This window comes from Peromyscus californicus, unplaced genomic scaffold (genome assembly GCF_007827085.1).
Source record: "Peromyscus californicus insignis strain IS unplaced genomic scaffold, ASM782708v3 Scaffold_13__1_contigs__length_99412109, whole genome shotgun sequence".
In the NCBI taxonomy this organism is placed as follows: Eukaryota; Metazoa; Chordata; class Mammalia; order Rodentia; family Cricetidae; genus Peromyscus; species Peromyscus californicus.
Window position 1 is genome coordinate 15,846,390 of NW_026294424.1, and position 26,069 is coordinate 15,872,458.

The window sequence follows — 26,069 nt, forward strand, 5'->3', positions numbered from 1 at the left end:
CAGATCTAAGAAAACACTTCTTTTAATTTTGATGTTCTGATAAGACTCATTCTAAGTGACAGTAAGCTAAGGACCACACATTTTCTTGGGAGGATATTTTTCAACTAATAACAGATTGAAAATAAAAACAACTTTGCTTTACAGCCAGTCTCATCAACAGTTAGATGTAAGAAATTAGAGTCATATTATCGTTGCTGAATTAAGACAGGGTTTGATGTAGATAGGCTGGCCTCAAACCTGCTGTATAGCTGAGGTTACACAAAGGACGATTTTAAATTAAATAGTAACAAATCTGAAGTAAAATTCGATATCACCTGCTGCATTCTGGGAAGATGCTAATCCCCCTCCCAAATGCTGGGATGATAAGCATGTGCCATGCTTGGTATATGTGGTGTAAGGCAAGCCTCTTCCAACTGAGCTACATCCTCAATCCTATTTAGCATTCTTCTTCTATCATTCATAATAACACATACCCTCCCTAAAATCTAACAGTCTTCAAAGGAAGTACTACAATAGGAACAAACTAAGATCAATATGAGTTATAAAAACCTATTCAATCCAAAGGCTGGACAGACTTTAAGTAGCAGTGCTCCATGGGAAATAAGGTAATTTAAGTAGTTGTGTTCCACATGAAAGAAGGTGATTTAAGTAGCAGTGCTCCATGGGAAATAAGATGATTTAAGTAGTAGTGGTCCACAGGAAAGAAGGTGACCACTTCTGATCATTACTTCCTTTCTCAATTTTTCACTTTGTCTAAGTTCTTGCTCTGGTTTACTAAGACTCTTCAAATCCAGATTTGACTTTCACAGTTCTTTTCATTATTAACAAAATTTGCAGACCAGAACTATAGAGCAAGGTGAAAAGCATCCATTTCCTCAACGAGCACAGCCAAACCCTGTGCTGAGGCCTGAGCAGGTCATTCATAATCATCTAACCATCTGCACAATAATTGCACAGCCTTGATCCATGCAATACTCTTCAACTCTGTAAGGGAGATTCCATACTCTTGTCTCTAGACAAGGTTTCAGATACAAAATTAATGCAACAGAAACCCATATGCAACCTGGGCCCTACTGTTTTTCTCCCCCTGGTTTTGTTGGTTTGAGGCAGAGTTTCATATAGCCTAAGTTGGCCTCCTGCTGGGATTACAGGTATGTACTACCATGCCTGTTGTTGTTGGTTTTTTTTCTCATTCTTAGTTCAAAATATTTGAGGATACCACCAAAATATGACAGCTTAAACAAATGCCATGGTCTATTTATTACATGTTCTAAAATTTACTCTCTTACTCTGTGTGTGTGTGTGTGTGAGAGAGAGAGAGAGAGAGAGAGAGAGAGAGAGAGAGAGAGAGAGAGAGAGAGAGAGAGAGGAGTGAAGATAAATGCTTATATACATGGACACTAGAGAATGTCGGGTTTCCTGCTCTATCATTCCTTTGAGATTGTGAGTCTCCTACTGAACCTGGGAGTAGGCTGGTGACCATCAAATCCCAGTGATCTTCATGTCTCTGCCCTGGAGTTTCATTGTGTGTGACTACATGCTTGGCTTATTATGTAGGTGCTAGAGATCTGAACTCAGGCCTTCATGCTTGCTGCCCACTAAATGGTCTTATCCCACTGAGTTATCTTCCCAGCCACAGTTATGTTTATTTATGAGCAATGGGAGAAAATAGAGTCATACTCAAACATTCTTAGAGACAGTTAAGTTTAATTAAAAACAAAACAAAACAAAACAATTCTGTGTGTGGGCATGGCATGCCACAATACATGTGTGGTGGTCAGAAGACAATGCTCAGGAGTCAGTTCTTTCCTAGATGTTCTTTCCAGGATTAAATAAATGCAAGATGTCAGGGTTGGCAGTAAATTCCTCTATCTGCTAAGCCATCTTCTTGGCTCATGACAATACTAATTAATTAATTAACTACTATTATTATTATTTTAGAGAGACAGGGTCTCACTATGTAGTCCTCCTGGCTGGCATTGAATTTACAGAGATCTGCCTCCTAATTAAGGCATACACCATTTTAATGACAAGGCATTGTTACAGATTGGATCGTAAATGTCCCTCTAAAGTCCATGTATTTGAGGCTTATTCTCTAGTGTGGCACTACCAGGAAGTGGTACAGCCTAAGTCTTTGGTCTCAGAGGGAACAGTGGGGAAAGTCTCTTTCCTAGCTTTTCTACTTTCTGGAGACTAGATGAGTGGTTCTGTTTGCTCCATCCATCACATTCCTACCACGCTGCTTTACCATATGCCTACAAGCAACCAGGTTGATCTGTCATGGACTGAAGCCTATAAGTTAAGGTATATAAACTACAAGTTAATACAGATAAACCCTTTCTTTCTCTGCGGTGCTATTTTCAAGTATTGCTATGGTCAAAGAAAGCTGATTAATAGTCTAAAACTGAGGCTTGGAAACGTTATTTCTGAGATTTCCACTTTTTATTTTTATTCCTTTAGGTTAGTTTCTAAGAAACACAATAAATGTAAGTATTTTCACTGAATTTGTTATTTTTGTTTTGTTTTTGTTTTTCAAGACAGGGTTTCTCTGTGTAGCTTTGCGCCTTTCCTGGAACTCACTCTGTAGTCCAGGCTGGCCTCGAACTCAGAGATATGCCTGCCTTCTGCCTCCCGAGTGCTGGGATTAAAGGCGTGCGCCACCACCACCCGGCTCATTGAATTTGTTATAAGCAGTCTGTGAGTACCCTACAGTCTGAATGACATTTGCTTGCTGAACCCATGAAAGCTGCACAGGCTTATCAGGGAAGTAGATAAACCACCATTCCCACGTTCCTATAGATCAATCTCTTCTCAATGCTTAGAAATAGATACACAAACATAGAACATTCTCTACTACAAACTAGTTTTAAAGTGTGTAAAGTAAATAATTTTATGAAAGTTTGTGTATTTTTCTTTCCCAGGGTCAATGATAATTATGTCTTATTCTACATTCATTGCAGCATGCTTTTTCTTATATTGGGCTGAGTTAAAAGATTATCTTTTTGTACAAAATATGACTTAAGACCTCTGTATCAAGCAGGGATAACAATAGTGGTCATATTTTAAGTCTACTAGATAATAGTATGTTCTGTGCTCTTCAGTATGCCCTCATGTACATTTCTACTACATTCTGGTGACTTTGGTGTGGAAAGGTACTCTACAGGCTACCAAAAGAAACAAAAATACCAACCCAGCTACAAAGCTTTGACCAACAATCTGTCTTTCCTACAAGATATGCTAGGGCAATGATGGAACTGAACTTGTGGGATTAGCCAACCAATGTCTGATCTGACTTAAGGCCCACTCTACAAGAAGGAAATGATACTTGACACTGCTTGGGTGACCAAGAACCAGACACTAGATAGCCCAGAGACCTATGGTAAAACCAAACATTACTGGTCTGAACAAAACAAAACAAAACAAAACAGAACACAAACAACAACAAAAACTAACAAAAAAAGCATCAATAAAATGACTCCTAACAGTATTCTGATATACCCATAGATCAGTGTCTTATTCAGTTATCATCAGAGAAGCTTCCTTCTGCATCAGACAAGAACAAATGCAGAGACCCACAGTAAGACAAGTGGAGAGTGAGTCCTCGGAACACAAAGCTCTAAATGGGATGTCTCCATCAAATCCCTCCACTCAAAGCGCAGGGAACTCCGCAGAAAAGGAATCAGAAAGAGTGAAAGAGTCAGAGGGGATGGAGGACCTCAGGAGAAAAAGGTCCCCTGCATCAACTAAGCAAGGCTCTTATGAATTCACAGAGCAGCAAATATGGGCCTATTCAGGTCTGCAACAGGTCCTGTGTGTATATATTATACCTATTAGCTTAGTATTTTAATAGGACTCTTTTTTTTTTTTTGGTTTTTCGAGACAGGGTTTCTCTGTAGTTTTGCGCCTTTCCTGGAACTCACTTTGTAGACCAGGCTGGCCTCGAACTCACAGAGATCCGCCTGCCTCTGCCTCCTGAGTGCTGGGATTAAAGGCGTGCGCCACCACCGCCCGGCCTTAATAGGACTCTTAAGTGTGTGAACAAGTAGGTCTCTGATTCTTTTTTTTTGTTTGTTTGGGTTTTTTTTTGTTTTTTTGAGACAGGGTTTCTCTGTGTAGCTTTGCGCCTTTCCTGGAACTCGCTTTGGAGACCAGGCTGACTTCGAACTCACAGAGATCCGCCTGCCTCTGCCTTCTGAGTGGTGGGACTAAAGGCATGCGCCACCACCGCCCGGCAGGTCTCTGATTCTTGTAACTGCTCTTGGGGCTGCTTTCCTTGTCCAACCTTGTGATATTTTTTGTTATATCTTACTCTATTTTATTTTGTCATTAAATCTTTTAGAAGCCTAAATGAGATAGAAAGGAAGTGGGTCTGGAGAGGAGGTGGGGAGGAACTGGAAAGAGTAGAGGGAAGGAAAATTAATCAGGATATATTGTATGAGAAAAATAATCTGTTTTCAGCAAAAGGAAAAAAAGAAAAAGAAAAGACTAATTACAACCTTTCATTTCATAAGCAAGAAAACGCAGTAACAAGTGATATGTCAACCAACTGCGAGAAGATACATCCAGAAATCATCTAGTAGTTTTTATCTGTACTACAGGAAATCATGACTACTTACACAGACTAAAGTTAAATAATGTTTAAATAAAACACATCTTATGAATTGCACTCGTTGGCCAAGGCTGGCTTTAAACTTAGGAAAATGCTAATGCCTCAGCCTCATAATCATACATTTTTAAAGCTAACTGAGTTTCCATTTGTTCTAATTTAAGTTTTACCTCTAACTGTTCATCCTCCAAAAGGCATATAATCAGCCATCTGATGTCTTTAACTGCATCTTCATTGTTCAGGAAAATAAAGAGGTTATAAAATACCATGGTCTGGAGGTAGGTCAGCACTGTATATCTTGCATGCCAAGAACTGCTTCTTGCTGTCTGTGAATGAGAAATGAATATATACAATAATAGAACTGATAAGAAAACAAGATGACAATATCATTACATACAAGTAATACAAAATTTTAATTTGATTCTACTTTCACAGGTATAGTTGCAGTTAACTTCAGCTTCCATTTCCTTCTAAGTAAAGAGAAGTATGGTCAAGTTCTCAGGGCAGTTATTCAAAATGTCTGACTGTTCAATGGTGGGGAAGTAAGATACTGGTAAAAGTCAAAATACTCTCTTGGGAGAGAAGTATTCATAATTAAGACAATTAACTCCTCCAAGTACCACATCACATAGTACTCTATTTTTCTTTCAACAGCAGCAGGTAAGGCCTGAGAAGCAAACAAGAGTATTAACTACTAGTGTCAGGTATGGATTACATCTCATAGATTAAGACATAAATCCAAGCAAAAGTAGTTAGTTACTCTCATAATATTTGTGCCACTATTACACCAGTTTATCTTGCAGGCAGGATAATATTGTAGGCTGCAGCATTTGTTGTTGGGTGATATTGATGATCACTTTCCTCCTCTGGTAGAATGCAGGGTACCTTCCAATATTATCAACACTATTCAGGAGGGATGAAGCTTCTAGTTAGGAACAGCTCTATCTCTCAGTTTTGCTGACAGAAGTAAGTGGTGTCTTCAGTAAGAGGTCCTTCCCGTCAAATTGTGGAGATGAACCAACAGTTTTGGCAATAGTCTGTGATGTTTTGTGGGAAGGTGGCTATGAAACCCCTTTGGCTAACAACTCATAAGCTATATTCCATTCTTGGCACTAGAGGTTTTAATTGGTTGCACATCTAGTTGGGGGACTGTCTCCTCCAACATACAGAGACACCATTTAAATTACTTACCTATGTGTAGATATTTTAAAAAGCTTCTACAGTAGGTTTCCATATGGCTTTTCAAAAGGCCTTTCTTTAGTTGTCCCTTCCCATATTCCCTGTTTTACCTTGTCCTCCCATTCCCCTCCTCATTTAATCCTCCTAGTCCCTTTATCTGTTTCCCCTTCCTTGGATCATCCCCTGCCCAATCCCTTACTAGGTATTTAACGTCAAGAAACTGAGACTAGATAGGCACAGGCCCCAAGGGAAAACCCACTACTATTGCTCTGCTAAAGTAACAGCAATTAAAATGACTTCTAATGAGATATAGCTATACCCATAGATCAGTGCATTGCTCAATCCTCAGAGAAGCTTCTTGCACTGGATAGTAATTAACAACACCCACAACCAGACAATAAGCAGAGAGTGAGAGATTTTGGAGCACCCAGTCCTAAATAGGGTATTGTTATCAAACCTCTGCCCCAAAGGTTCAGGGATCTATGCAGAAGAGGAGGTAGAAAGATTGTAAGAGCCAAAGGTAGTAGATGATTCCAAGGAAAGAGCATCTTTCAGACACAATAGGACTGATGTACACGTGAATTCAGAAAAACTGTTGTGACAACATGCATAGGACCTGCCCATGTTGAAAACAGACAATGTCCCAGCACTGAGAAGGAGGCATAGACACATAGTCTCACTGCTAACCAAGAAGCTATCTGCAGTTGATGCCTGCTGAAAAGAAGAAAATCAGTTTTCCCTAATAGAGTATCAGAAGAAATTGGCCAACACAAAACAGATACTATGGTTTTTTGGTAGGCTTTTGTTTCATTTTTGTTTTGATATTTCTTATCTTATTATTTTGTTTGTTATGGTATTTGGCTTTTTTGAGAGGGAGGGAAAAGGAAGGGACATGAAGTTAGGTGGGGAAGATATGGGAGGAGTTTGGGGAAGGGAATGAAAAAAATGAAGTAAATAAAAACAATAATAAATGGTTAGCCCAGAGCATATCCATATATATTTCAGCAGACACCGGAAAAAAAAAAAAGCCATAAATTTGAAAGAGAGCAAAGAGAGGGTATATAGGAGAGTTTTCTGGGATAAAAGAGAAGAAGAAGAGGATGTAATTATAATTTCAAAAAAGAAATAAAAAAATTTAAAAATACTAGCTAGCTTTAGCATTTAACACAGGGTGGAAGAGATTTTTTTAAAGGGAAAAGAACATTCTTTTTTTGTTTTTGTTTTTGAGACAGGATTTCTCTGTGTAGCTTTGTGCCTGTCCTGGAACTCACTCTGTAGCCCAGGCTGGTCTTGAACTCAGAGATCTGTCTGCCTATGCCTCCCAAGTGCTGGGATTAAAGGCGTGAGCCACCAGCACCCAGCGACAACATTCTTTTTTTAATGCAATGGCATTCTAGGCAGTGAGGATCATGACAACTAGAGTCACATTTATTGCTATATTTCCTCGTCATGGAATAAATACAGAAAGTACTTAAGAAATATTTGAAGAGTGAGAATCAGAGAAGAAAGGAAAGGCAGGAGAAGAAGATGACAGTAAAAATGAACATGAGGGCATAAGAACAAGAAGCAGACAGGTGAAGGATTAATGAAGCGAATTGAGATTAGTTGGAAAAACAATCCCAACTTTTTGAGGAAACTGAAGGGTGGAAAGATTAAATGATTCTCTGTCAGTCATACAAGCCAGTACTGCAATAAAATTCAAATTCAGGTCTGTCTGCCTCCAAATTGAAGATCTGCAGAATCAGCTGAAGAGCAAAAAGGTCTAAAAGGCCCATGCAGTTGTGCAGATGAACAATTACACAATTACTGCCTTTCAACTGATCTGCTTTACAGAAGGAATTTTCAGTGCCCCATCTCCCCCAGTAAGTATACTTTCCACTTGTTTCTATCTAATTCCTTAAGGAATACTAGTAGGTTTTATATTGATTCTATATAGTCACCATATAATTGCTTGTCTCATACTTGGAAACAAAGTAGAAATAAGAATCTGTGGCCAGTCATCATTGTTTTCAAATTCTACTCAACAATTAAAAAAAAAAATAGAACTACTAAATCCCATGCCCCTAAAATACCGTTTTAGATTGTTGGAAAATATTTTTCAGTGAAAACTGTGAGAATATGCCTACTTTTGTAATGTGTATAACTAGAATACTGCTGTGTAACTGTGCTGCAAAGCAGTCAGAGTAACTGAACCACTGTGTCTATCACAGACCAGGAAGGAAAATGGCCAAAGAAAATGATAGCCCCTTCCATTATCAACACTTCATATTCATAATACATTTTAATACTTATTGTATCTTGAACTTGCCCAAATTCAAAGAAGTTGGCAGCCGAGTCAAATATAAATTGAGGCCTGTTTTTTGGTCAACATGTATATTAAAAGAAAACTTGAAACAAAAGTCAGGGGCCAGGTGGATGTTTGTGTGTTACAGGTCAGCCTAGTCTACCTGGTAAATTCCAGGCCAGTTAGGGCTACCTAATAAGACTCTATCTCAAAAGAAAAAATACAAACAACCACAAAAATCAGGTATTGTGTATTTTATAGTCCATTGTGAAACCCCCAGAATGGCAAAACAATGCTAGACAGAGGATATAAATATTATAGCCATATACTTACTTGGTTTAGCACCTGAAGTACCAAAGGCACTTGATGAGGGTAAAGCAACCCCTGAGACATTAGTGACAAACAAAGCTTTGCATCTCTTTTCAGTTCATCATAGCTATTGTCATTTTCCACTGGGGCGATCTAGAGAACAAACCAAAACAAACTGAACAGTGAGTGGCCACCAATAAGTACAGGCATTCCAGCACCCAGGAGGATGAGGAAGGAAAATGGCAAGCTTGAGGCCAGCCAGGGCTACATAGTCAATCTGAAAGCCGATCGTGACTACAGAGTCCCTGTCTCAAAATAAAAACTTAAAACAAAATTACATTTTTACTTTTAACAACTTCTATGGGAAACTGTAAACACACATAAAAATATAATGAACACCTTATAAACCAATCACTTACTTCTTAAACAACAGCAAATCCTGGATAATCTTGTTGTTTCCTGCTTGTCCCCTTTTATCAACTAAATTATCTGAAGCAAGCCCCTTAAATATTCCATTATGTTATCGTTAAAAAAATCTAGAATGACATCACCATACTTGAAACATCATTATAGTTACATTATAAAACACTCGAGAGTAGCTAGACTTGGGCCTCCTTTAAGATCTAGAACTCAGGAGGAAAAGCAGGTAGACCTCTGTCTGTCAGTCTGAGGAAAGTATGGTCTATACAGTGAGCTCCAGGTCAGCAAGGGGTACACGATGAGACCCTGTCTCAAATAAAACAAAGCAAAACTACCTCAAAAACTCCACAGTGCTCACTTCCCCCATTGCAGCACTAGCACACTGTTACAACAGATTTTCTGAGTCACTTAATATCCTAGTAATCACATGATGCATTTAGTAGCTTTGTTTCTAAATCTCTGAAAGCTCCTTGTTGTCAGATTTTTCAAATTTGGAGGGAGAAACAGGTCCTGTCTAGTAATTTCCTCAGTCATGGTCTCTCCTGATTGTATCCATGTGATGATGTGTCTTGGTTTCAGTATGTCTGGTACTCTGGCCATTGGATCCAGGTTTCATTTCACTGATAGGTGATATTAGGCACAACATAAGAATTGTTATGTGTTTCCTTCACTGTAATTTTTCCTTATGCAATAATCAATTATAAAGAAAGTTTACAAGGCTGGAGACATGGCTCAGTGGTTAAGAGCACTGGCTGCTCTTCCAGAGGTCCTGAGTTCAATTCCCAGCAACCACATGGTGGCTCACAACCATCTATAGTTGTGATGCCCTCTTCTGGCACAAAGGTGTACATGCAGATAGAGCACACACACATAAATCTTAAAAAAAAAAAAAGTTTACAATGTGGGAGTATTATCCTTCATAATTTCATCACTGCTACCTAGAATACTTTATATAGGAAAAAGCTTTCCCTTGTTCAGAATAGTGAGTTCCTTCCTGTAATGCAATGGTGAACAATTATTTTCTTGAAGGCACTTTTATCATTAAAAACCCATTTACTTCAACAAATCTGATGGCTTTGTATTGTGGAGGGGCCCCAAAACAGCTTGACCACACAGCGCCATGACAGACTTAGGGGCCTAAACACAGCTTCTGTGACAGGGTTACTGGCAGGTGTAGAGAGCCGTGCACGGCCGTGCCTCAAAGATGGTGCCAGCGTCCGGCTTCTGCCTTCCCGATGGCAGGTGCTCCTTATTTGGCTAAGGCTAGGATCTGGCTTGCTTCCGCACACCTGGACCTAATCTGGCTTGCTTGCGTATGTCTGACCCTATCGGCATTGTCCACATGGCACTATGGGGTTGATTGCCCAGTGGCTATAAAGGGCGTGGGCTGGCTTTCCCCAAGAGGAAGATCGGAGGAGATAGGAGATCAGAGTAAGAGTGAGAGAGAGTGGGAGTGAGAGTGAGAGAGAGAGCGAGTGAGTGAGTGAGAGTGAGAGAGAAGAAGAAGATGGCTTTCCCCGGGGTCAGAAGATTGTTCAAGGTTCCTGAATAAACTGCTTGGAGAAGAGCCTGGCATCGCGTCTTCCTTGCTGGTCGAGGCGGACGCGACAGGCAGGCAACACCCAGATCCAGGAAAAGCCTTAAGCTGATACCACCCAGGGATGGAGAAGTACCTAACATCCCAAGCATTCCAACCATTAGATAAGGTGGACAGATATCCCTGAGTCTAGCACACACCTATTTTTGTTATTACAGATACCCCTAGACAATTATCAGCCAATCAGGGTCCTGAACCCTGGAAATCCCCCCACCCCAACCACTGCTATGATAAAAACTCTACCCCACTTGAGCTCAGGGCTCTCTGCTCTCACCACTGCGTCAGACAGTCAGAGGGACCAAGCTCGGAGCTTGAAGAGAATAAAGGCTCTTTTGTGCTTTTACATGTGGGATTCGGTCTCCGTGGTGGTCTTTTGGGGGTCCTGAGATCTGGGGATAACAGTGTTACCCTTCAAGATTGTACTCATTTCTTCAACTCAAATTGGCATCTTGGTTTCAGATACGATATACCAAGATAAGCTAGTTTATCTTAGATGTTTCTGATTTCTCTAAGAAGCCCTGATTTTCATAGGAAAATTTCCTGAGAAACCACAGTCTGGGTACAAGGAATATTGTTACCCCTCTGTGTGGGTTTCTTTCTAAGCTTTTTAGGTGAAGAAAACTATGAAATAAAGACAGAAAAAACTTATATTAATATGTTCTATTTAAATTTGTAGTTGCTAATATTGTTTTAAAATTTGAAAATTATATTGATTATATGTGCAGGCTGTGGAGGTCAGAGGACAAAATTTTACATGAGTTGATTCTCTTTTCCACTATCTGAGTCCTGGGTTTTGAACTCAGGTCATTAGGCTGGGTACTGAGTGATCTTACCAGCTTCACTATTTAAATCTTTAAATGATAAAATTTATAAAGAGGGGCTGGAGAGATGGCTGCTCTTGCAGAGGACCCAGGTTTTGTTTTCAGCACTCACAGAACAGGTATTTGAAACTCAGTTTCAGGGCATTCAAACCCCCGCCCCGCTTTCTGGCCTTTGTGGGCACAAGTCATGCACACAGACATGCAGGCAAAAAACACACATAAAGAAAAAAATCTTTTTAAAAATTTATAAAGATTGAGAACAAGTGTGTGTATGAAATGGGTATGGTTAAGGGACTGTCACAGTAATTAAATAGTTCTGAACCTATAGGTGGTAAAATGACACAGAATTATGTAGCATGTAGACCAATGTCAGCTTCCTAATTATGAGATTATACTACAGTTGTGAAATATATTAAGTGTTGAGAGAAAATGGAGTGAAAAACAAATAGAATTTACTTGATTTACTTTGTAACTTTCTGTGAATCTTTAACTATTTCAAAATAAAAAGTTTTTGAAAATAAAAACTCAATATTCATAAAAATTAGGTGATGATTTAAGTTTTTCTTAACATATAAAAGGCAGTTAGTTTAATGTGTGTGTGGAGCCCAAAACAGCTTGACCACACAGCTGCCATGACAGATTTAGAGGCCCAGAAACAGCTTCTAGCAGGCAACACGTGGACCCAGGAAAAGTCATAAGCTGACCCCACCCAAGGAGGGCCTGCATCTAAGGGGGAATATCTGACATTCCAAACATTCCCTATACCCTAGACAAATGTCAGCCAATGAGGGTCCTGAACCCTAGAAATCCCCTCACCTCAACCTCTGCTATGATAAAAACCGCACTTGGCCCAGGCTCAGGGCTCTCTGCTCTCACCGCTGCCTTGGACAGAGTTCAAGCTCTGAGCTTGAAATAAAGGCTCTTTGCTTTTACATATGGGATTATGTCTCCATGGTGGCCCCTACCTTCAAAATGTAACCTGGGCATTACATTTACATATAAATATGCAAACCTCTATGCCAATATCCTTTCCTGCTACTGTAGGAACACCAATTTCTTTTTCAAGCATCATCCTCTTTTGCATTCTGCAGACCTGTCAATCAAGAGATCCTAGTCCAAGAGAGGCAAAGGATCAGAGCTTATCAATGTAACCCAGGATTTGGGCATGTGGATCTTGAAGGGATCCAAAGGAGCAATGCTCTAGAGTAAAATCCTATTACTTTCTGTAATCTAGATCCTTGGAGCTATGGCTCCTACTTAGCTCTTCAGTTTTTACTTTGTTCTGTAAACCACTTAGATATTTTCTGTTAATCTAGTTAATTTACTAATTTTACTTTACCACTCAGTAGACTTCTAGTGCTTGATATTAAAGAACCAGAGTTGAATGGAAGATCGGGGTGGAGAGGTGGCTCAGTGGCTAATAGCAACGGGGGTGGTGGGGTGGTGGTGTCTTTTCTAAAATATCTGGGTTGGGTTCCCAGCACCCACAGAGCAGCTCACAACTGTCTGTACCTCCAGTTCCAGGGGATCTTACACCCCCTTCTGAACTTTGAAGGTATTAAACATGCACGTTGTGCACTTATATGTGGCTGTGCTCCCACTGGGCTACACCTGGCCTGGCTCTACAGAGTAGCACCTAGTCCTAATCCATCTTCTGTTTAACCGATACCTTTTGTTTCTCTTTTCACCCTGTGTGAATCTTGTCTCAGAGTCTCCCAAGGATACAAAGGCCTATACAAACTTGGTCCAGGAAGCCCAGAAAACTGTGGTACCTGGTGAATCAAGGAATTTGCACTTGGCATTGTATTTTGGGGAGCTTCTTTCAGGTTGTTTTGAACATATGGAAATCAACTGGGTAAAGTGTAAATATTGAGAAAAATAAAATTGCCCTGGGTGAAGGGAAAGTGTTTCAGTCCTTAGAGACTGGATCCCCCTGCAGCCTCAAAAGGCTACATTCATTCTTAAGGTGCCTCTGAGTCTTCTTTCCAGGGATCCACATGAATCCACACACCCAGGTTGTGACACTTATATATATGCAGGCAAGGTGCTCATATACATAAACATTTTCTAAAAATTAAAAAAAAAAAAGGAAGAGTCTCCAGGCTCCAGTACCAGTGTAAGCCCCTCGAACTACACAAGTGGCCAGGCCTTTCCCCCAAGAACCTCTAACTTCCAGGTTCCACCCACAGAATACTCTAACTGCTGGACCCTGCCTCCACCCTCCAGAGCAAAAAGCCCAATCTCTGGACATGAAATCCCACCAATCTCCACCCTGGAAAGCTCCACCCCCTTCCCAAGAAGCTCTATATAAGCCCTCTATCCTGTACAGTTTGCTGCTGTTTCTTGTTCATATAGAGGTAGCCACCCTTCTGTTTTTTCCCCTCCCAATAAATCTCTTGTGTGAGGTTTGTTGTACGGTGTGACTCTGTGGTATTCCTTGGCTTCCAGCTACCAGGATACCTTCCCATCTGAGCTGCAATGCTTACACACACCTACACAGTAAGCATGTGTAGGTCAGAGGACAATTTACAGATATCCATTCTCTCCATCCATTATGTGGGTCCTAGGAATTAAACTCAGGTTGTCAAGTTGGACAGCAGGCACCTTTACCACTGAGCCACTGTGACAGTTCTAGGTTAACTCTTTAAATAAAAGTATTAATGTACCATATTGGTAATTTGTGAGAGGGGGTAAGTATTCTACCCATGATTATAGCCCCATCTTTGACCATTTCTAGTGTTCATCATATGCCTGACACAGGCACTGAGCACTTTCCACAGGCAGGCAACTTTCTTACTTAGTTTAGTCAGTGTATTATTCTGTTTAATCTGAACTCCTGGTCGTTGCTAACAGCAATGTGAGGAGTGGAAAATTCAGATGAAATGGTATTCATGTTACTGAGTTTGATCACAAAACTCAATTTAAGAACGGAAGATATGTAATATTAACTCACATAACCTTTACCACATCCTGAGGAAGTGAGTGGATGCTACTCACTTTGCACATGAGGAAAAAGAAGTTCTGAGGAGCTAGATTATTTGCCCATGATTACATGGTCAGTCTACCAGCAATGGAGTCAAGACTGAATCCAAGTATCTGGCTTCTATTCTTGCCTCTTACTGTCTACCTAGTATTTGGCTGTAATAAAATAAAACAAAGCTACTATACAGTAAATGGTTTATTAAATTACAACAGCTACATAAGGAATAATATAGGCAAGAGAAATTACCACATTAAAAATCTCATTGTCTCTTTTAATCATTCATATGTACTCTAAAATAAGATTGGCTTTAGTCCCAGCACTAGGGAGGCAGAAGCAGGCAGATCTATGTGAGTTCAAGGCCAGCCTGGTCTACAAATCAAGTTCCACCGACAGTCAGAGTTATTACACAGAGAAGCCCTGCCTTGAAAAAGAAAAAGAAAAAATGGCTAATGGTAAAACAATGCTTGGTCTGCAAAACTTTTGTGTATAGCTGGGTGTGGTAGCTCATGTCAGTAATCTCAGTATTTTCGAGGTGGAGGCAGTTCAAGGTCACCTTCTGCTACACAGCAAGTCTGAGGCTAACCTGGGCTACATGGGATCCGATATAAAAAAAGAGAAAAGACTTTTTATGTATCTGTCATGCACTCATACTGTGGTGGTTTGAATAGGAATGGCTCCCACAGACTCATATATTTGAATGCTTGGTAATCAGGGCGTGGCACTACTTAGGATAAGGCCTTATTGGGGTAGGCATGGCCTTTTGGAGGAAATGTACACTGGGGATGGGCTTTAAGATCTCAGAAGCCCAAGCTAGGCCCAGTGGCTTGCTTGCCTTCTTGCTGCCTGCAGATTTGGAAGTAGAACACTCAGCTACCATGTATGCTGGCATGCTGCCATGCTCCCCTCCATGAAGATAATGGACTAACTCTCTGAAACTGTAAGCAAGCCCTAGTTAAATGCTTTCTTTTCTTTTATAAGAGTTGCCATGGTCATAGTGTCTCATCACAGTAATCTATCACTAAGATAATAGTATATGTATATATATATATGAATAGATGAATAGTAATTACATGCATGTATATGTTATGTATGTAATATATATGTATACTTATTTTCAGTGTTAACTATTACCTGTGAAAATCTATCTAGAAATGCAATCAAAATTCAACCACTACATATCAACCCACACTGGATGATGGTTATAACTTTTCTTGGAAGGCCAGAGGAAATGGTATTCTTCATTGCAACTTATAGTCTTACCTTAAAGAACAAAGGCAGAAGCTGAAGTTGTTCTTTGACAGCTGTAGAAAAAGATCTTCCTGCACTTGCCATAAGCCATTTCAATACTATTTGGAAACAAACACACAGAATCAGCCAAGCTATCAAATTAGGGATCATGAAGAATGATGCAATGCTAATACCCCTGACAGCTCTTTAAATGTAAGAGTAGCTACAGTATCTCAAATCAGAATGATTCATTAGCAGTCTAACAGCACCTATGATAATGTCCATCAAGTAACTGAGAGTACTAAGAGCAGAAAAAAAAATCTACAAATTATTAATAGTCTACCAAGTACTTTTAATGTATTTCAGACTAGCCAAGAATCTTGAGGTAGTTAAGATAATGACAGAGTAGCTTATAGTTAAAATCCTTACAATTTTTTTTTTTAAATCTACTAAAAAGAATATCCCGTGTGGTAGTTTGAATGTAACTGGTTCTCATAAGCTCATAGAGAGTGGCATTATTAGGAGGCAAGGCTTTGTTGAGGCAGGAATGGCCTTGCTGGAGGAAGCGTGTCACTGTGGGGGTGGGCTTTGAGGTCTCCTATGCGCAAGCTATGCTCAGTGTAAACTCAGTTTACTTTCTGTTGTCTGTGGATCAAGATATAGAACTCTCAGCTCCTTCTCCAGCACCATGTCTGCTTGCATGCTGCCACACTTATCACCATGATGATAATGGACTAAACCTCTGAAACTGCAAGCTAGCTTCAGTTAAATGTTTTCCTTTATAAGAGTTGCCATGGTCATGGTATTTCTCCACAGCTATAGAAATCCTAAGACACCCCGAGTAGCCAAAATATCTTGAAAACATTAAGACTCATACTTGCTGATTTAAAAACTCACTACAAACACACAGAATTAATAGTATAGCACTGACATAAGGGTAGGCACACAAACCAATAGAATACCACAGAATGCAGAAATAAACCCTTAAAATGTGTGCTGATCAAGAAGACCAAAGCAACTGAATAGAAAACAGTTTGCAACCATGCTGAGAAAAGTGAATGTCTATATTCTAAGCAATAAAGCTAGACTCTAACTTTATAATACATATTGAAACTAACTCAAGGTGTACTAAGGACCTAAATACGAGCCCAAAATGAATTTTGAAAAGATCAAAAAATGCCAGCGAATAATGGCAAATGCCTTTAAATCCAGCACTGAGGAGGCAGTAGCAGGCCCCACAGAGTAAGATCCTGTATCAAAAAAATCAAACCAAACAAAACCAAAACACAACAATAATAAAACCAAAATTTGAAAGAGAGGGAAGGAAAGTGAGGAAGAGAGAATATACATTCACAGGAGAAAATATTTATAAACCATCTACCTGATAAAGTAATAAAAGCAAGAACAACTTAAAAAGCAACAAAATATCATGATTTAAAAAAAATGGAGAAAAATCAGGCATGGTGACACTTTTGAGAGGCAGAGGCAGGAAGATTTCTATGAGTTTGAGGCCAGGCTGGTCTACACACTTAGTTACAGGACAGCCAAGACCACATAGAGAAAACCTGTCTTTAAAAACAAAACGAACAAACAAACAAAAAACAAACCAAATCAAAAAAAGCTTTCTCCAAATAAAATAGACAATTAAGCACATAAAAAGATGATAAACATCATTTCTCACCAGGTAAATACAAATCAAAATTACAACTTTTCAAACCCATTAGGATAAGTGGCACCCACTCAGAAAACAAAAAGTATGGAGTAGACAAGGATATGGGACATTTGATGACTAGACTGTAAAACAGGTGGCCACTGAAGAAAATAGCACACCTCACAAGTAAGCACAGAAGTCCTACACAGTCCAGCACCCCTACTCAGGTATACACAAAAATTGAAAACAGCGACCCTAACAGATACTTAACACATCAATGGTCAGGTCAGGCATGCTAAAACAAGCCTTTAAATCCAGCACATCAGAGACAGAGGCAGGTAAAACTAGCCTGGTCTACAAGCTAAGTTCCAGGCCAGCCAGAGCTATACAGTGAGACCCCATCTCAAAAGAACCAATATTAATGCTAAGAATGACATTTTTTATAACAGTCAAAAGGTGATAAAAACTCAAATGTCAACAAATGAATACATAAAGGAAATGCAGTAGAAATAACTTTCTTGCTGATGACATGGATGTCATCTTGTTAGTTAGAGTAGGTATGACTTTGAGGTTTCAAGAAGCTCAAGCCAGGCTCAGTGGCTCAGCTTACTCTCTCCAAATGTATAACTCTTAGCTACCCCTCAAACACCATGTCTGCCTGCATGCTGCTAATATTCCCACCATGATGATAATGGACTAAACCTCTGAACATGTAAGCCACCACAATTGTTTTCTTTTATAATAGTGTCATGGTATCTCTTCACAGCCATAGAAACCCTTACTAAGACAATGGAATAATCACAAAATATTTTGCCGAGTGAAATATGCCAGAGATAAAACAACCAATTTGACTGATATGAGCCACCTAGAATAAAGACAAACTTCAGAGACAGAAAGTCAAGTGGTGGCTATTTGGGGCTAGGAACATGGGAGGGAGAAGTTACTGTGAAATGGGTGCAGATTTTTAGCTTGCCAAGAGAATTCTAGAGATGGGTGGAGTGTAGACTTTAAACTGTACACTCAAAAATGGTTAAAATTGCCTGGTGTGGTGGCGCACGTCTTTAATCCCAGCAAGTAACAGCAAGATGTAAACAACTCAAAATAAGCAAAACATCATGATTAAAACAAACAAACAAACAAATGGAGAAAAACCCAGGTATGGTGGCATATATGGGAGGCAGACGCAGAGGCAGAGGCAGGTGGATCTCTATGAGTTTAAGGCCAGCCCAGTCTACTCAGTGAGTTCCAGGATAGCTGAGGCTACCATGGTGAGACAAGGTCTCAAAAAACAAACAAATAAATAAAACCCAAGACAAACCGAACAAAAAGGTTAAAATCAGAAAGTTATACTTTTTATCGAAAGAAAAAAAAGTATGTATGTGGGGACCCCAAATTAACTAAAATGGCGTTTTCAAGTGTATTTCTATCAATTTTAAGACTCACTGGTTTTTAAGAGTTTAATGCCCTGAGTTCGTTCATCTTCTTCGCCAACACCATTTTCTTCCATAACATGGTTCTGAATTTCTTCATCCACATCAGTGAGGGGTTTCAGTTTTTCTAGGACTCGAGCAGTAAACTCGGGGATACAAGGGGATGTTGTTGGTGCAGTATTTGGCAAAGAAACATCTATCATGAATATGTAGGTCAGCACACTGTTAAATAAAATGCACAAGAGTAGGCAGTCTGGCATGAGAATTAAAACTGAGGTTTAAAAGTTACAGCTCAACCAAAGCAAATTTTCACAAGATAATTACCAGAGAGGGTCTTAGACAGTGTAAAACATGCCATATAATTCTGAGATCAAAACTAGTATGACAGCTGCTAACTGATAGCTTTTGAGTGCATTGCTTCCTAATTTATATTCATGTCTTGTTTTTCAGAACATAACAGTGAACAAAACATGAGGAAGACACCACCACCCTCACTGGTAATATGAATAGTATGTATTGTTAGATATTAAAATTTAATACAAAGACTCAAGAGCTACTCCAAAGCAAGAGAAAAAAAGCCACACATACCTCCCTATTCTTTCTCTGACATTTTTGTAAACCTGGGTGAGTTTGGGTTCCAAGTACTTCAGAAGTCTGTGTAATAGCTCCGGGACTCTCCATTCTTGCTGGGCAAGACCACCTTGTAGCACATAGAGTCGGCTACAATTATAGGACAGAAACATTGTGTTATACTCTGTTTTTCTATGTTAAGAGAATAAAGCATTTATTCCATTTCAATCTTTTCCTGCTTTCTCTTAGATCAGCATAAATAGCTTCTTCTCACTAAATAAATTATCCACAGTTCAAAATAGTAACATCTGATGAATTGCCTTCCACATCCCTTTTTCTATATATTTTTTCTTTTAAAAATATGTTCGGGGCTGGAGAGATGGCTCAGAGGTTAAGAGCACTGGCTGTTCTTCCAAAGGTCCTGAGTTCAATTCCCAGCAACCACATGGTGTCTCACAACCATCTGTAATGAGATCTTGTGCCCTCTTCTGGCCTGTAGACATACATGCAGGCAGAACACTGTATACAAAATAAATAAATCTTTAAAAATATGTTCAACCTACTTTTTATATTTACTACATTAAAAAATTTTTCAAACTACTTTTAGTATTGGTATATTTACTACTATTAAGTTTGAAAAAAGAATAACCATTGACCTTTCTTTTAAAACATTATTAGTGTGTGTAGTAGAGGTAGGGTGAGTGGGAGAGTGGCCTGGCTGGGGCGGGGAAGTGGCCTGGCTGGGGGTGTGTGTCAGGCTATGTAAGTCTCCTTTCACCATGTGGGTCCCAGGGATTGAATTCAGATGGTCAGGCTTGTAGGCCTATATTAGCTAAGCTATCTCACAGGCACCTGAACATTTTAATGAGGGTTTCCTTTATTACTTTTCAATTGCTCCAGCTTTTCTCCACCTTCACAAGCATCTGCCAAGTAAGGCCTCCTTTATATCTGCCTTGTTTCTTTAGCAATACAAGGTATGTTAGGCAAGCACTTGACCACTATACTGTACTCCAGTCCCTCTGCTTTGTACGTTTGGCAACAGAAAAGAAAATAAAAAATCAGATTATGACAAAGAAGTCAGTATGGCCCCTCAAAAACTGTGGCAGCACAAAAGATGAATGACTTAAGTTGTAGCTGGTACCTTGCTTACAAAATGATAACTAAGCACCACAACCCCGAAAAGAAATTCATCATTTAATTTGGCACTTGGATATTTCATTTTCTGTCTTTCTTTTGCTTTGGTTTTGTTTTGAGACTTGCTCATGCTATATAATCCTGGCTGGCCTAGAACTTGGTATAATAGCCCAGGCTGGCCACAAACTCATGATCCTCTCCATAATCTCCCAAGTGCAGGAATTACAGGTGTATACCTCCATGCCTAATAACTCATCTCCATTTATCCATTAGTTAATATAAAATCTTTAATGTCAACCTTAGAGGTTTTCTTTTTATTTACCATGCATCTACAAAGGACCCCCCTTCACCACTCAATGGTGACTCCAAGAGCAACTCAAAAAGCCAATGAAGCTTCCGGGGATCTCTGCTTTCCTGTGGTGAAGATATAAATTAATAATTAGGCAAAAGAATTAACTCTTTAAATCAATCACACTCAATTATATTACAATAAGTATGTAAGAAACAAGCCAACTAAAACTGGGGAGTCAAATAGAAATTTAGTTATCATTATTTTTGTTAATAGAGAGAAAATTATTAGCAAAATAGACAACTTAATAGAAGCACATGAGCAACAGGCACAGGTGGTATTAACAACACACTTAACGATTACATGGCTTTTACTATGGGTAAACTACATTTCCCAAAACATGGTTTGATGTGAAGATTTAAAAATGTATTACTATGACAAAATAGACATCAGAACCAGAGTTATACTCAAGGGCTGCTGGGAAGGCACCATTAATTATAAACAACAAAAGGCATGAATGAACTGTCAAGATTCCAAGGGGGGACAAAGGATCTGATACAATATGAAAGCACAATACCCCATAAGGTAAACAAGCAGAATGTGTGCTTACACATGATGTGGCTATGCAGGTTCCCCAGTCGTTATATGTCTCCACTGTCATGTTGGACAGCGCTGTTCTCAGCAGTGGGCATAGGAGCTCCCAAAGCTTCTCCACCTTCTCAAAGTAAAACATAGGAACGTTAGTAGCATACACCATTATGAAATTAGCTCCTGGAAATACATATACACAAACAGGACAGGACTTTGTAGATTGCCCAAGTAAGGGATCTTACTATGTTACAACTCATAATGTAGTAAATAAGTTATATATGACATATAGTGTATAGTTTAATTTATTTCTCAGAATGTCATTCAGAAAAGAGGGGAAACTTTATTATGGTTCCTTATAAAATCTCTCCTACAGGGTAAAGTTTTAAAAAAACAAACAAAAACTTTTGAATAATACAGCTAACACACTGGGCAAAAGAAAACCTGAGTAGGAAGTATGGGTGCTCCAATATGACACTTTAGGTGTGACCTTCAATTCAAATTGTGACAATCAAGGACTGAACATGTTTGTGGTTCCAAAAGTCCAATGAGCACACAAACCACACTTGTGATCTTGAAAAGGTAGACTTTGATTAATCTCAAGGAGAAACTGACACCTTCCTTTTCCAGCAACTCCACACTGCACAGCCATGCACTTCAGTTTTTTTTTTTTTTTTTTTCCCGAGACAGGGTTTCTCTGTGTAGCTTTGCGCCTTTCCTGGAACTCACTTGGTAGTCCAGGCTGGCCTCGAACTCACAGAGATCCGCCTGGCTCTGCCTCCCTAGTGCTGGGATTAAAGGCGTGCACCACCACCGCCCGGCGCACTTCAGTTTTAAAAGAACAAATAGGGAGGTAGTATTCAAGATAAAAGGTACCAAAGTTTTTTTTTTTTTTTAAAAAAAAAAAAAAAAAAAAAAAACGTGTTTTGGAAAAGCAAACTCAACAGTAGTTCCACTAAGAGAGGACGTGTGTTTTATGTTTAATCTCCTTTTTGAAAGAAACCAGTTTTCTGGGTTTTGTTTTTTCTTAAGATATCATTTATTTTAAGCTAGGAGTGGTGGTACACACCTTTAATCCTAGCAGTGTTTCATGTATCCCTGGCTATCCTCAAACTTTCGATGTAGCAGAGGATGACTTTGAATTTTTGATCTTCTTGCTTTCCACCTCCAGAATGTTCAGGCCCATATATCACCAAGTCTTAGGATCTAACAGAGGGCTTTGTGAATGACAAAACACCCTATCAACTGAAAACACATCACCAGGTTCCATTTTTTGGCACATTTTATGGAGTTGAATTTTTCATATTTCAGGAAGCAATATCATAAATATGATGTTGTTTGCTACTATTTTTTTTTTCCTTTTCTTCAGACAAGGTCTCATGCAGCCCAGGATGGCTTTGAACTCTAGCTCCTCCTGCTACTGCTTCCCCATTCCTGGTATTCTAGTGTGTGGTGGATCAACAAATCCCAAAAGGAAACAAAACCCTCCACAGATGGATGACATCATCACCTTCTCAAATGTCCAATGCTTAGAACCTCTGATTAAACCAGCTATAATTTCTGCAACACATCTCTGGGTACTTTCATGAGAATCTGCAACCAAACGTTCTAAATGGGGCTTTAGAACAGGCAGAAAGGCGTCATCAAAATTTCTAAATATACCCTATAAAAACAAAGACAAAGTTAATTCAGTATTGAAATGGCTATTATCTTGATAATTAAGTTCGGAATTACTGTCTACATTATTCTACCCATTAGAATTTAAATTCTTTAATAACATTAGTTACAGTGGTAAGAATACTGCAACTTTATATTAAAATACATTTTTGTTTCTAGTGCCATCAATAATTTAAAAGTTTGCCTTAAAAAAAGCCACAGTATTAATTTAATTTCATATTTAATTTCAGTGTCACTTTGGACTAAAGAAGATAATAGGTAAGTTCAAATTTTAATCAAATATTTGAAACTTATAAGTCTATAATCACTAAGCTTTATGAAAAGAGTACATGAAGCACAATTACCTTAAAGAGGCAAAAACGCCGAGGACTAAACTTATCTCTTCCTTTTCTGTCTTCTAAAGATAGAAAAGTAATCAACTGCTCGACAAACTTGGGGTCAGAAAAATGATCATACACAATCTGTTCTGCCTACAAATTTGAAAAAAAAAAGAAAAAAAGAATAAAAGAAAAAGAACAATGTTCAGAGCTTAAAACCTACTTAAGAGCACACAATTCTGATAAAGCTAAAATAATATTTTAAGACTTTATTAACTATACAAGTATAGTTTTGCTCTGGATAATTTTCAATATCCACAGAAACTACAGTACTTTCTAGAACCAAAATAGTAAATACAACTAGATGCAAAACTAAAAACGCAACTCGAAGAATATTAAGTTTTTTTTTTCTTTACTTCCTTGGATTTGGATGTCATTTCTCACACTATGAATTAAAACAAAAAATGTTCGTTTAGCTTGGGAAATGAGGGCTAACACTTCTGTGCCAGCTGTGTGCAATTTACACAAACTTTCTAACTATAAACCAAATTCCAACAAACGGTTTCCATCTTTGTATAACAATAGCCTTTAAAGAAAGGCTGTTCAGAATCTACAAACAAAAAGAGACTTGAAAACTTAGCTTTTAAACTAATTAGATATCAAGTAATAATGAGATATGTTCAATGAAGAAAAAAATTTTGTTTCCTTTTTGTGGCTTTTTTTCTTTCTTTCCTTTTGTTCAGTCAATTACAGGCTGTCTTATTCTACAGTCCAGACTGGCCTTGAACTCACAGCAGTCCTCCTGCAACAGCATTGAGTATAGACATTACACACATACCACACCTAGCTTAACTAAAATGTTTCACTTTAAAATCTAGATATCTGGGCTGGAGAGATGACTCAGTGGTAAGAATGGCACCATTCTTCCTGAAGACCTGAATTGTCTCCAGCATCCATGTCAGACAGCTCACTACTTATTTAAAAAAAAATCTTAAAAAAACCTAAACATCTATTTCCTGAGAAGTCATGATTTATACACAATGGAAACCTGAATTAGTTATTATCTTTGCTCAAGAGCCTTGTATCATCCAGAACTACCACAAGAAACCAGCAGTAAACTATACAGAGTAGTACCCAATTGAGTGCTGAACATAGTAGTAACTTGAGAGCAACCCTGGAAATGTTGATAGCAGTGTCAACTAGCACCTGAGTGATGGGACAATAGCATACATTTTACCTGTATTTATGATGTACTACACTGAAATATAAGAATGGGGCTAAAAACAAAAAGACTTGACTAAGATGGAGCTAAATCAGTAGCTAAGAAGCAATTAAAACCACAATGAAATGAATGCTTACCTCTGTCATATCCTCCCTGCTTCTGCCAAGCTTAGGCTGCTCTTCCACACCGGCATACACAACCATATTCCTACACAGGAAGAGTTTATATTTAGAACATGAACAGAAGAAAATAATACAGCTTCAAGAGTAAAATGGTAGGAGGCACTTTTATTGAACTCTGATTAGAAGAAGTTTAGGGATATGAGCAGACTGTAATAGTCTCTGCTTTAAAAGTCTACAGATCCTAATGACCTGGTGACATAAATTATTGCATTCAACAATGAAAGCAAAGTGCTTCTGGTTTAGACACGTGTGTTATCATTAACATGTAGGAACAAAATTTAGAGCAGCTGTTAAGAACCTCTTTATTCATACAGCATGGTATTAAGCAAAAACTCAGGACTATAGTAGAAGTGGGAAGAAATGAAGCACAACATTGGCAGGAGCAAAAGAAAGTGAGGAAGAAAGAAGGAAAAGACCTTTAAGTGCCTCTGAACCTAGAAATCTAATCTAACGAAACAAAGTTCACCAAAAAAGAAAAAAATATTTAATGATAATGTGGGAGGTGAACTGTGACTTACTTTGGCCAGTTGTAGTATCCCCAGTGAGTTTTTTCAACAAAGCAACTTGACTCCCATTCCTTTTTCGTTCTTGGTATATTTTTGCTATCATAATGTAACCAATGATTATCAGGTCTATCGCCAGCAAGAATTTTGGTGGGTTTAGGACATCCACCTAAAGAAAAGACATTCAGAGTCAACCAATTTGAAAGCATTAATTCAGTAGCTGTTCTAGACTTTCAATAAACAAAATTACTTTTTTTTTTTTTTAAGGAGGCAGGGTCACTTTAGTTCCTTGCTGGCCTGGAACTCAGAGATCTACCGGCCTCTGCCTCCCAAGTATTGGAATTAAAGGTATAGACCACCATGTCCTGACTATAACTCTCTTTAAAAACAATAACAACATTATATTTATTACTATTTATGTGTGTGTGTGCATATGCCTGAGGTTACAAGCATGCCCTGGAGCTAGAGTCAAGCCTGGTGTGGGCGCTGGGAATAGAACTTGGTTCTTGTGCAAAAACAATACATGTTATTAAACATTATGCCATCTTTCTAGCCCTGCCTGTAACTCTTAACAAGAAATCATTTATTAATATTGTCTTAAAAAATAGGACTATGGGGGGCTGGAGAGATGGCTCAGTGGTTAAGAGCACTGGCTGTTCTTCCAGAGGTCCTGAGTTCAATTCCCAGCAACCACAGGGCTCACAACCATCAATAATGAGATCTGATGCCCTCTCCTGGCTTGCAGGCGTACATGCAGGCAGAACATTGTATACATAATAAATGAATAAATCTTTAAAAAAAAAAAAAAATAGGACTATGTAGATGGCTCGTACCAAGCCCGAGTTCAGTGCCCTAACCCACAGGTTGAAGAGAGAAAACTGACTCTGACAGCTGTCTTCATATACAAATAAGCAAAAAGACCAGATAGGAATTAGAGTATAGTGTTGACTGGGAATGAATAAGGCCCTGGACCCAATCCTCAGCACTGAGAAAAGGGAGGAGGGGAAAAGCCTGAAACATGGAGTTTACTTTGAACTATTGAGGAAAAGATGGGATGGATTCAGGATTGATGACTGTTAG

General features: G+C 38.8%; 1 protein-coding gene across 1 annotated transcript in view; it reads right to left on the reverse strand.

Annotated features, from left to right (window-relative positions):
• Psme4 (proteasome activator subunit 4) overlaps positions 1-26,069 on the reverse strand; it is a 125,916-nt gene that overhangs the window by 9,488 nt on the left and 90,359 nt on the right. The window contains exons 33-43 of the mRNA XM_052734558.1: positions 25,005-25,158; positions 24,442-24,511; positions 23,110-23,235; positions 22,599-22,751; positions 21,111-21,215; positions 20,534-20,625; positions 19,096-19,227; positions 18,521-18,729; positions 15,460-15,545; positions 8,403-8,531; positions 4,777-4,932 (exon numbers count right to left, since the gene is read on the reverse strand). Of these exons, the coding sequence (XP_052590518.1) occupies positions 4,777-4,932; positions 8,403-8,531; positions 15,460-15,545; positions 18,521-18,729; positions 19,096-19,227; positions 20,534-20,625; positions 21,111-21,215; positions 22,599-22,751; positions 23,110-23,235; positions 24,442-24,511; positions 25,005-25,158 (1,412 nt within the window). The remainder of the gene's footprint in view (positions 1-4,776; positions 4,933-8,402; positions 8,532-15,459; positions 15,546-18,520; positions 18,730-19,095; positions 19,228-20,533; positions 20,626-21,110; positions 21,216-22,598; positions 22,752-23,109; positions 23,236-24,441; positions 24,512-25,004; positions 25,159-26,069) is intronic.